The sequence below is a fragment of the Eschrichtius robustus genome, chromosome 8, assembly GCF_028021215.1.
Source record: "Eschrichtius robustus isolate mEscRob2 chromosome 8, mEscRob2.pri, whole genome shotgun sequence".
Lineage (NCBI taxonomy): Eukaryota > Metazoa > Chordata > Mammalia > Artiodactyla > Eschrichtiidae > Eschrichtius > Eschrichtius robustus.
Genome location: NC_090831.1, coordinates 73,926,695 through 73,939,384, shown reverse-complemented (window position 1 = coordinate 73,939,384; position 12,690 = coordinate 73,926,695). Strand labels below are relative to the sequence as shown.

The window sequence follows — 12,690 nt, the reverse complement described above, 5'->3', positions numbered from 1 at the left end:
CAGTGCTCGAACCCGTGTCCCCTGCATTGGCAGGTGGATTCTTAACCACTGCGCCACCAGGGAAGCCCCAAACAACGTATCTTAAAAGGCAGCAAACTCACTTTCAGAGCAGTGTTCCCATAATTATAAAAAGGAATAAATTGGTAATTTGTTGTTGCTGTGTTACTTTTATTTTATTTATTTATTTATAATTTTTATTGGAGTATAGTTGCTTTATAATGTGTTAGTTTCTACTATACAGCAAAGTAAATCAGCTATACATATACATATATCCCCTCTTTTTTGGATTTCCTTCCCATTTAGGTCACCACAGAGCATTGAGTAGAGTTCCCTGTGCTATACAGTAGGTTCTCATTAGTTATCTGTTTTATACATAGTATCAATAGTGTATATATGTCAATCCCACTCTCCCAATTCATCCCCCCCCCGCCGCCCCCCACTCTTGGTATCCATGCGTTTGTTCTCTATGTCTGTGTCTCTGTTTTTCTGCTTTGTAAATAAGATCGTCTATACCAAGTTTTTCAGATTCCACATATATGCATTAATATATGATATTCTTTCTCACTTACTTCACTCTGTATGACAGACTCTAGGTCCATCCACGTCTCTACAAATGACCCAATTTCATTCCTTTTTATGGCTGTAATATTCCATTGTATATATGTACCACATCTTCTTTTTCCATTCCTCTGGTGATGGACATTTAGGTTGTTTCCATGTTCTGGCTATTGTAAATAGTGCTGCTGTGAACATTGGGGTGTATGTGTCTTTTTGAGTTATGGTTTTCTCTGGGTATATGCCCAGTAGTGGGATTGCTGGGTCACATGGTAGTTCTATTTTTAGTTTTTTAAAGGAACCTCCATACTGTTCTCCAAAATGGCTGTATCAATTTACATTCCCACCAACAGTGCAAGAGGTTTCCCTTTTCTTCACACCCTCTCTAGCATTTATTGTTTGTAGATTTTGTGATGATGGCCATTCTGACCGGTATGAGGTGATAACCTCATTGTAGTTTTGATTTGCATTTCTCTAATAATTAGTGTTGTTGAGCATCTTTTCATGTGTTTGTTGGCCATCTGTATGTCTTCTTTGGAGAAATGTCTATTTAGGTCTTCTGCCCATATTTTGATTGGGTTGTTTGTTTCTTTGATACCAAGCTGCATGAGCTGCTTGTATATTTTGGAGATTAATCCTTTGTCAGTTGCTTCGTCTGCAAATATTTTCTCCCATTCTGAGGGTTGTCTTTTCATCTTGTTTATGGTCTCCTTTGCTGTGCAAAAGCTCTTAATCTTTAGGTCCCATTTGTTTATTTTTGTTTTTATTTGCATTACTCTAGGAGGTGGGTCAAAAAGGATCTTGCTGTGATTATGTGATTATGTTTAATTTATGTCAGAGAGTGTTTCGCCTGTTTTTCCTCTAAGAGTCTTATAGTATCTGGCCTTACATTTAGGTCTTTAATGCATTTTGAGTTTATTTTTGTGTATGGTGTTAGGGAGTGTTCTACTTTAATTCTTTTACATGTAGCATAGAGGATTATGTTATATTCCTTTTCTGTGAGAAGGCAGACCTGAAAGGACATCTGATCTACTAGCCTACTTTCTTATGCATTGTTTATGCATCTAAGTCTCCCAATATAGATTAAATATGTCCATGTCCTATTTTAAGATATCCAATGATAGAATAGTTTTTCAATTATAAGTAGTTTAATCAGTTCAATTATACAATTGTATTGAACAATGTCTTTTTGCTCTCTGCTTTACAACAATTCTCAGTCCAGTGAAGGAGGCACTGAAATTCCGATTCAAGGCAAAATAAAACCATGGTACTTAATGTTTTACTTAATACCACTTTATGTATTTGAATCAGTTAAGCCTTTTGAAATAAATATTTAATTATTTAACTGTTAATAGATACTGAAAGAATAATATTAAGATACAAAAGGAATAATTAAATCCTCTGCTAAGAAATACAGTATGAAGACTAGCAAGGCAGAGGTAAGAATTTTGCTGGTGTTGTGTGTAATTTCCATTTAATTAGTTTTTATATTTTTGTGTTTGGCAGTGATGTGCTAGTCTTAGTAACAAAATTGGGAAGATCACTAGTATCATTTGGGGGCACTTAGATTCACTTTGCATCTTGAAGGAAATATTGAATTAATAGAATTTATAATTTAAAACTGAAGAAGATACTGTCTTTAAAATATTGACACCATGTTCCATACGTAAGAATTTTTCTGATGTTTCTTCAGATTTTTAATGAAAGTATTATTGTAAAAACTAAAATGAACTTTTGAAATATTTCTTTTATGTCTTATTTAATATAACAAAAAGCTCAGTTTTAATCTGATTATGAAGGAACTCTTGCTTTTCAGTTTTTACATATGACCTTTTGTTGTGAGCAGTAGCACTTGTAATCTATTTGCAGCCCTCAAGTCTGAACTTGTTTAGAGTTTAAACATGTGTGGACTTGTTAACTCTCTAAAAAAATAAATAATTGACTTGCTAATGTTTGCTTCCTCGTAAGAGCAACCTAGTTTATGAAATTGAAGGGAAATTTTGAGCCAATGTGAAATCGCTTGAACTTGAGTGAATATTAGACTAGTTCATAAAAATGAGTTCCCCTAGGATGTGTTGAAAGAAGAGGTCCTTTAGGTCTACACTGTGATGGTTCAGTAGTAAAATACATACACCTCCCGCTTAGAAGACCAGGGACTAAATCTTACTTGCTGCAGCTTTTTTTGGAGCAGTGTGTTGTTACAGCAAGAATACTGGATTAGTATGAGGAGGTCCTTATTCTAGCTCACTGTGACCTTGAGCAAGTCTCTTAGCCTCCTGGGGCCTCCCTTCAGTTTACTCATCTGTTAAGTGTAAGAGTCAGACAAGAGTCAGTGGTTTCCATTTGGAACCCCAGAGATCTTCAGGCCACTGGGGCAGGGGAATGCTCTATCCTATCACCGCCCCCCTGCTTAAACTGAGAAGCTTGTTGCTATCTGTATGGAATGAACATGGTAAAATCCATAAAAAAAGTGACTGAAGACATTTTGAATAACCATCATCTGCCATGTTTAAGACACAGATCTGAGTGGTTGGCCAATTTGAAATCATGATTCTGTTCACCAAACTGGTCACTCTGAGATTTCTATTGGTATTTTATGAAATTGCCCTGCCAATTTATCTTTTTCTCTAATTTTTCCTGCCAAAGACTAGTTATAATAAATACAGTACAAGTTTGATGTTGTTCTCATTCCTTTATTTCACTGGAATAAACAAAGTTCTGTATCTTCATTGGAACATATTTGATTATTTTTATTCGTTTGTTTATATCTTCAAAATGTTATCAGTAAAATACATTAAGCTGGTTCACATCTTCATGTTTTCTTTAATGTCTATTTTTTTATTAGCCATTTAAAAATTAACATTCAGTGGCTTTTTATAAGCCATTTTGTTTTATATATCCTTTGTATTTTGTGTTTGAGATTTGCTCCCATGCAATATATAGTATCTTCAGGTTTTTTTCCTCACCATGGATTCCTTCTCTGGACCCTAAAACATGCTGATATCTTCATAATAAAAAAAAAAAAAAATTGTTTTTTCTCAACTTTGTTCCCCCCTTAAGGTAAACCGCAGCAAACTCTATGAGAGATTAGACCAGCTCTTGCTTCCACCAGCTTTGGTTTCTGTTTCTGTAGTACCAGAGCTGCTCTCTCTAAGGACAGCAGTGACCTTCCGATTGTCAAATCCAGTAGCATCTTCTCAGTCCTTGTCCCGTTTGACTTTCTAGACAAATAACATTATTGAAGTCTCTCTCTTTCTGAAACATTCTCTTCTTGTCTCCTGGAACATCTCTCTCCTGTCTTTCTCTGACTTTTTTTTTACACAGGTTCTTCTGTTGGCTTATGCTCCAGCTGTGTTTGTCCTTTTCTCACTAAATATTGCTCGTAAAGCAAATGTGTCTACTTCCAAGGTTCAACTCTCACCTTTCTACAGTGACTCCTAAGTCTCTACAGACCCATATTTTCAAAAGTTGACTTCTCTCCTCCACATAGCCCGTTAACACTTAAGACTAATCATTTTTCATGCTTACTCTGTATACTTTCTCCGAATTTTTTAGTATTTCTCTTAATGACTCTTCTGTCCTCTAAGAATCATCTAAGCTGGAAACCCAGAGTCATCTTTTACTGCTTTTCTTTCTTTCTTGTCTTATACATTCAGTTTTTTCCAACCTGTGACCAGCCCCCGTCCGTCTTTAACATTTCTTATCTGGGCAATTGAAATAGTATTCTAACCAGACTCTTCTCCTTTTCCAACCCTTCCTCTGCATTGCTGCAGCTTGCTTCCTGATCACACATTTGATATTATCTTCCTGCTCAAAAAAACGATTTACTTCCCCATTATTTATAACAAAAAAACCCTGGTTCCTGAAAAATTTAAGACCATTCACAACTTGGATCCAGCCTACTTTCTAGCGACCTTTTTTCTGCTCTCTCCCCTACCTCATCCTTGCTTCGCCACATACTTGCACCCCACAAAGCTCCCTTGATTGCCCATCATATCAGACTATCATCTTTCCTCAGATTTGTCAGATTCTCTGTATCCATTAAAAGGAAATGTCCCTAGAATGCATTTAATTCCTTAGATAAAGATGCTATATTACATAGGTATTTTTAGTTTTTTTAACACCAGTTGTAAACTAATATTTCTTGCTTCCATAACTTCCATCAAAAATATCATTTAGGGGCTTCCTTGGTGGCGCAGTGGTTGAGAATCTGCCTGCCAATGCAGGGGACATGGGTTCGAGCCCTGGTCTGGGAAGATCCCACATGCCACGGAGCAACTAGGCCCGTGAGCCACAACTACTGAGCCTGCGCGTCTGGAGCCTGTGCTCCGCAACAAGAGAGACCGCGACAGTGAGAAGGCCCGCGCACCGCGATGAAGAGTGGCCCCCCGCTTGCCACAACTAGAGAAAGCCCTCGCACAGAAACGAAGACCCAACACAGCCATAAATAAATAAATAAATAAATAAATAAATAAATAAATAAATTTATTTATTTAAAAAAAATATATATCATTTATTTTCTAGACTACATTAATTTTATTTACTGGCTTTGTAATATCCATTGTACTGTACTTTATCTGAACTCAGTTTGAATTCTAAGATCATTTTGAACTCATGAATATTTAAACTGTTAATCCCTATTATCAAGACATTCAGTTGTTTTTTTTAAAATTTTATTTATTTATTTATTTATGGCTGTGTTGGGTCTTTGTTTCTGTGCGAGGGCTTTCTCTAGTTGCGGCAAGTGGTGGCCACTCTTCCTCGTGGTGTGCGGGCCTCTCACTATCGCGGCCTCTCTTGTTGCGGAGCACAGGCTCCAGACGCGCAGGCTCAGTAATTGTGGCTCACGGACCTAGTTGCTCCACGGCATGTGGGATCTTCCCAGACCAGGGGCCGAACCCGTGTCCCCTGCATTGGCAGGCAGATTCTCAACCACTGCGCCACCAGGGAAGCCCAAGACATTTAGTTTTGAATATGTGAAATAATGTAAGTAAATACCAGTCTAGTTGTTGTTTTTCAGTTTTGAAAATAGAAATGCAAAATGAAATTGTATTTGCTGCTACGCTAAGAATTAGATAAACCTATGTAGTAGCAAACATTTAAAGTCATTTTCTCTAGGGACTTTCCTAGGGTGGTCCAGTGGTTAAGACTTTGCCTTCCAATGCAGGGGATGTGGGTTCGATCCCTGTCGGGGAGCTAAGATGCCACATGCCTCACTGGCCAAAAAACCAAAACAAAACAGAAGCAGTATTATAACAAATTCGATAAAGACCTTAAAAAAAGAAAAAAGCTCCACATAATGTCATTTTCTAGAATGCAGTTTTGGATTCTTCAGCCAGTGACTTATACAGAGGAGGTGCTTAGTGAACCTTGAATTGTGCTGGGACTTCCCTGGTGGCACAGTGGTTAAGAATCCACCTGCCAATGCAGGGTACACAGGTTCGAGCCATGGTCCGGGAAGATCCCACATGCTGCAGAGCAACTAAGCCCATGCACCACAACTCCTGAAGCCCAGGAGCCTAGAGCCCGTGCTCCACAACAAGAGAAACCACCGCAGTGAGAAGTCCGCACACCACAACGAAGAGTAGCCCCCGCTCGCTGCAGCTAGAGAAAGCCCGCGCGCAGCAACGGAGGCCCAAGGCAGCTAAAAATAAATAAATAAAATGTTGAATTGTGCTGAGTTCAGATCTTGTATCTGAAACCGCATCTGATATCATTACTACATGAGATTGAGAGACTTCCATATGACACCAGCTACTTTAGCAAGACTTTTTAATAAATAGCTCTTATTCTCCTGGGTGATTGTATCAAACTGAATGTTTATTCCAGGTACTTTGGAAATTACAATTTCTTGTGACTTTAATTTGTTAACTTTGTACAGTTACTGATAAGAAATATGTACTACTTGTAATAAAAGAATAGGTGATTCCTCTTCAGGAAATTTCATTGTTCGATTGTAGCATGCTGCCCACAGATAAGTACTGTATTCCCTGGCAGTGATAAATAACATATGCTTTTATTTCAGTTTAGAGAAAACGCTTCTAAAGCTTTATCTTCTGCCCATGTAAACTCAATTTTCTTTACATAAGAAAAAAGACTAGTGTGGAAACACAAGTCCATATTTAAAATTAGAACTGCTTATTAGTCTAACTTTTCCCAGGATAGCTATTACAAAAGTAGCAAGTTGCAAAAAGATTTTAGTCCCTTTTGCTGTCCAGCCGAGCAGGTGATGCTGCCCAGTACAGGGCTTAGAAATGAAAGGGTCTGCTCCATGCAGAATCAAGCACTTCTGTCGTTCCATACACCTGGAAGATCCCGTTACACAACGTTTTCTTTTCATGTTGTTGTTTAGATATTTGTTTTTCATTACACCATGTGTAATGTCCTTGAGGATAGGAACCAAATCTTGCCACCTATGTGTCTCCATTACTTAGTAAACCCTACGTGATGGGCATTTAGTAAATATCTGTTGAAAGGTGTTTTAAATTTTTTATCAGGGAAAAAATACTAATTATCGAAAATATTAATTTCTGCCAAGCCCTATTAGCATTATTAGCCCATAGCATTATTCCTCCCATTCTTATACCTGGTAGGTTATCAAATAATATTACATTCTGTATTTGCCTATTTTATTTGTTTTGTTGCAGTGTTAACTAAGACACCTTATAGTTCCAGTGATTTCAAGTTTTAATTTGATTTTATTTTGTAACCTTTTTTTTGTTTTACTGTAATTATTATAATTGATTTATACCTTTAAAATAGTGTTATTCTGGTTACAGATGAATGTAAACCCTCTTATTCTGGAAGTGATATACCAAGAAGTGACAGTAGCATGTGGTCCAAAGTAACTGAGGAAGGAACGGAGCTGTCACCGCAGCTCATGAGGAGTGGATTTACTGGAAATGAAATAGACCCTGAAAATGAAGCACTTATGCTGAACATTAGCTCTCGACTACAAGCGGCAGTTGAAAAACTCCTAGAAGCCATAAGTGAAACTAGTAGTCAGGTAACCTCCTTATGTTGCTAATATATACTGAGTTGGAAATAGGTTTTCTTTTAAGCCAGGGAACAAGGACTAAATGTTTTCTCTCTACTGTCTCACAGAAATCTAGTTTGGTTCCCCTTTAATAATTGGTTGTCTTTGTGACAACCAATTGCTGATGGAGTCTTTGAATTCTAAAATTCAATGTTTTAATCTTCAGATTTTTCTAGACTCTTACACATTACTTCTTTTGATACCAAAAGAGATTTTAACTTTACCGTTGTATGAAATATTCTATTATAATACGTATTATTTATTTGAAGGAATGGTATAAGGAATCTCTGAAACAAACCGTGTGCTCAAGTATGTCATAGCACTACTATTAAATATAACAGACCAAGCCTACAATTCCTTCCCGTGATTTTTGCTTTCTTTTCACAAATATGATTAGAATACCTCACTTCACTACCTTGGTAGGAAATTAGAGTGAGGGACAGTTTCTACATTAAAGTATTGTTTTCATAGAACTTTTGAGAGTATATACCATTGTATTTATACCTTAACTTGCAATTTTCTCTGTCTATAAAATTTTTATACCCTGTATAGTAATTGTCTCTTAAGTACTCTATGCAGAATTTTAAAAATTGTTTGCTGTTTTAAAATGAAGTAATTTCACTTATTTTAAAAATCTTTAACTGTAGAATCACAACTCTCACGTTAGTCAATGAGTGCTTCATTGTCATCAGCTACAGGGCCAGTATATTAACATTTTTCACTGATATCTTTATTCAGAGTATTCTAGATCCATGTGCATTTTAAACAAAAGTTGAGAAGTTGAAAGAGTATCTTTGATCTCTTGTTATTTCTGATGTCTGGCCTCCATTGATGCTACTTTTTTTTCTTTAAGAAATTATTCTGTTTCTGCAGTAGCAATGACTATTGGATGTATCAAATTTGACAAATATTGTTATATATATTGTGTTTTAATGCGAGATTCATTTACTTTTAGGTTAAGTTAGTGATTATACACCATTTCTTGAGTCATCTCTTGTTTAGTGACCCTTGAAATAATTTGTTAACCTCCTACTATTTGGTTAACATCATTATAAATCCATTATTCTTCTTTTGTCTCTTGATAAGTTGCTGTTGGCATTAAACTAAGAAGGCATTATCAAAACAACATATATTTCCAGTGAAATATTTGTCCTCCAAATAGATTTCAGCTCTGAAAACTGTTATCTTAACCAGAGTTTTCTTCAGGTTCATTCTTCTTTGTTGGAAGACAGTCTAAATTTTCTTCTGTGATATAGTATGGATCATATCTATCTTTGAGAGGAAAAGAATCCTAAAATAACCACACATTGCAGTGAGAATTCACTGATTGGCCAGGGGAATATATCGTAATATATCTACTGTTAAACTTCTGGATGGCACCTTGATTGACTGAACAAACTAAGGTATTCATATGCAGTTAAATAGGTCTCAAAAATTCTTCCATAGATAAATTCTGAAGATATAATATATGATATATAGTTATATTACAGAAGAAATTGCTATCTTTGGGTAATTCTTGTTTTTTTGAAGCTTTCTTTTAAATCAGGTGCAAAATGATTGAAAAGCTTTTGCTTCAGTAACTCAAATTTCCTTGAACATCCACAAAGAACTAAAAGAAGTGTAGTATTCCTGAAAACTCACATCTTTGTGTATTTACTAACAGAAAGGATGACTATTTACACAAACAATGATGGGGTCCCATCTTTACTAAAAGCACACATAGTAAGTGCTGTTAAGGAAATGGCACCAACTAAAACCAGCCTCATTTATGTATTCATTTAATAAGACATTAAATTATACTCTTGGATCAAAGAATTATAATGCTTACTGCATTTTTCTTCAGCCTCAGGTGTGGTAGACTTAAGCTCAAACATTGAAATTATGAATGCTGTGTCATAATGTGAAATTCCATAGCTACAATGAAAAAACACATTTTCTACTAAGATTTGGTATCTTTTAAAGTCTTTACTTTTTAAAATTAACGTAAGCCCTGGATTGGCTTTCTTTTAGAATGCTTACGCGTAAGCCAGTTGAACAATATGCTACTCTCCTTAGTAAACTGAGCCAATTCTGGCATTTTAACTGTTGCTTTTCAGCACTTTTAATGCTTGAATGCATATGCATCATAATTATTCCTTTTATTCTATGAAAGTCATACAGATGATTCTATAATGAATTTCCACATGATCTTGCTTTTTTTTTCTTTTTTGCTTATTTCAGCCACGTTGGTATTTAATTTCTGTATTTATCTTCTATACCATGAAAACAGCTGTTAATACTTTTCCTTTTTTGACCACTATTAAATACTTTTGACCTGGATCTTGAGCTCTGTTAATACTGTTGCTACTACCTGATACTCATTGTAATTTATGGACAATCTAGTTAATGCAATATATTTGTCATTTGACAAGCCCCATGGAAAAGGGTAAATAAATCAGAAGTGATCAGTGGTTGGACTTGTTCCTGCAGGCTACTGAAGAGAAACTTTCCCCATAATCCATTAACACTGTCAACAGACAAGTGCGGGAGATCCACCTGAAACACTCAGTCTTCCAGGCTAAGATTACAGCTTATCAAATCTGCTTATGTGTCTAGGTAGTGAGGTACAGTAGGAGCTTGATGATTCTCAATTTGTTAAATACTAAAGCAGCAATATGTTATGTAGATTTTACTGTATTGTTTTAGTTTAAGTATCACTGAATAGATCACAGAAATTTTGCCCAGAGCAGTAAGTAGTTCTCAGTGTGGTCTCTTAAGCAGCAACATAAGCGTCACTAAAGACTTGTTCTGAATGTAAATTCCCAGTCCCCACCCCAGACCTACCGAATGATGGGGCCCCAAAACCTGTGTTTTAACAAGTCCTTTAGGTGATACTGATACAGACTAAACTTTGAGAACCACTGACCTAGAAATTATTATTATAATATTCACATTATTCTAGCGGAATTTTGAAGTGTTCTACTAATATCTGTTATATAAAAGGTTGAAGTAGTTGTTGACACTTGATATAAAAATCATTTTTCTTAGGTGAATTATATTTTTAAGGCAGTGGGAATAGGAACTCTGTAAAATTTTCTTTAAATTTAGTTCAGTTACTACTCTTCCATGGAGAGATGTTTAAAGACATTGACTTCTTCAGAATATTCTCATTAATAACTAAAATTATTTTGAACATGATGAATATGTTTAACAGATTGATGCAAAATAATGTGTAGTCCTCTGTGAAATGACTAGTATTCCATTTTCTTTTTAATGAGTCATTGTTTGGTTCTTCTTCATAATGGAATATTTCCCTTTTATTTTGATTCTTTTTCACTTGTCATAAAAAAATCTAAAACAGAACTGACACTGCTATAATATCTTTTTGCTTGCAGTGAAAGAGAAATTCAGGTAAATAGCTCTGCATAGGATACCCTGAGAGTAGAAAAGAGAGCAGCATCTGACAGTTTAGGGTAAGGTAGGAACAAGTAAAGCTTATTGGAGGACTCGATGCTTTGAGATGAGTCACTCATTCATCAAATTTATTGAACACCTGGTATGTAACAATTGCTCTTCTAGATACTGGAGGTACAGCACTGAACAAAGTACAAAGTCCCTACTCTCATAGAGGTTACAATATAATGGTGGGGACTGATAATATATAAACGTAGTATGCCAGATGGTGATACCTACTGTGAAGGAAAATAAAATAGGGGGAGGTAGAGCATGATGGGGGAAGAGGACATTTTATGTAGGAAAATTAAGGAAGACCTCTCTGATAATGTGATAGTCAAGCATCTACCTTAAGGAAGTATGGGAGACAGCCACATAGGTAAGTCGGGGAAGAATGTTTCAGGCAAAGGAATAGTGAGTACGAGGGCCTGAGGTGGTCATTGAGGTGGTCATGTGCTAGTTCTTTGTGTGGTTGACAAAGAGGCCAGAGTAGCTGGAGCAAGAAGAATGGGGAAAGTGTGGGAGACGAGGTCATAGTGATACCTGGGAACCAAATCACATGGAACTTGGAATTTAATTCTTAATGAGATGCAGAGTCATTGGGTACAGTTTTTTAACTTGTTATTTTGAAGTAATTTTAGACTTACAGAAAAGTTGCAAAAATAGTACCAAGAGTTCCCATGTACTCTTCACTCAACTTTCCCCAATGTTCACATCTTGCGTAACCACACTATAGTTATCAAAACTTAGAAATTAAAAGTAGTACAATACTATAAACTACAGACTGTTTGGATTTTACCAGTTTTCCCACTAAAGTCCTTTTTCTGTTCTAGGATCTGTTCCAGGATCGCACATTGCATTTAGTTGTCATGTCTTCTTCATCTTCTCCAGACTCTGTTAGTTCCTGAGTCTTTCTTTGCCTTTCATGACCTTGACACTTGAAAAAGACTAGCCAGTTATTTTGTAGAATATCCCTCGGTGTGATTTTGTCTGTTTTCTCATGATTACATGAAGCTTATTCATTTTTGACAAGGATACCACTGAAGTTATGTGCCCTTCTCTGTGTGTCAAATCGAAAGGCACATGTCTTATTACAGGTGCTGTTAATCTCGATTACTTGTGGTGTCAGCTGGGTTTCTCCACTGTTTGATACTATGCAAATTTCCTGTTTCTCTTTAAACTTCCATCCACTAATCTTAGCATCCGTTGGTAGATCTTGCCTGCACAATTATTACTGTGGTGTTCCAATGGTGATTTTCTGTCATCATTCATTCATCATGCCTTCATTTATTGATTGGAATTATTCTGTAAGAGCTGTTTCTTTTTTCTTTTATTTATTTATTTACTTATTTTTATTTTTTGCTGTGCGCGTGCTTTCTCTGGTTGTGGCAAGTGGGGGCTCCTCTTCGTTGCAGTGCGTGGGCTTCTCATTGAAGTGGCTTCTCTTGTTGCGGAGCACGGGCTCTAGGCATGCAGGCTCTAGAGCGCAGGCTCAATACTTGTGGCGCATGGGCTTAGTTGCTCCACGACATGTGGGATCTTTCCGGACCAGGGATTGAACCTGTGTCCCCTGCGTTGGCAGGCGGAGTCTTAACCACTGCACCACCAGGGAAGTCCCAAGAGCTGTTTCTTCACTCACATTTATTTACTTAACTAATCGAGTTTCA

General features: G+C 36.4%; 1 protein-coding gene across 7 annotated transcripts in view; it reads left to right on the top strand.

Moving 5' to 3' along the window:
* Positions 1-12,690, top strand: part of AKAP9 (A-kinase anchoring protein 9) — a 148,999-nt gene that overhangs the window by 85,727 nt on the left and 50,582 nt on the right. For all 7 annotated transcript variants that reach the window (XM_068550692.1, XM_068550691.1, XM_068550693.1 and 4 more), the window contains one exon: positions 7,335-7,561. In XM_068550692.1, the coding sequence (XP_068406793.1) occupies positions 7,335-7,561 (227 nt within the window). The remainder of the gene's footprint in view (positions 1-7,334; positions 7,562-12,690) is intronic.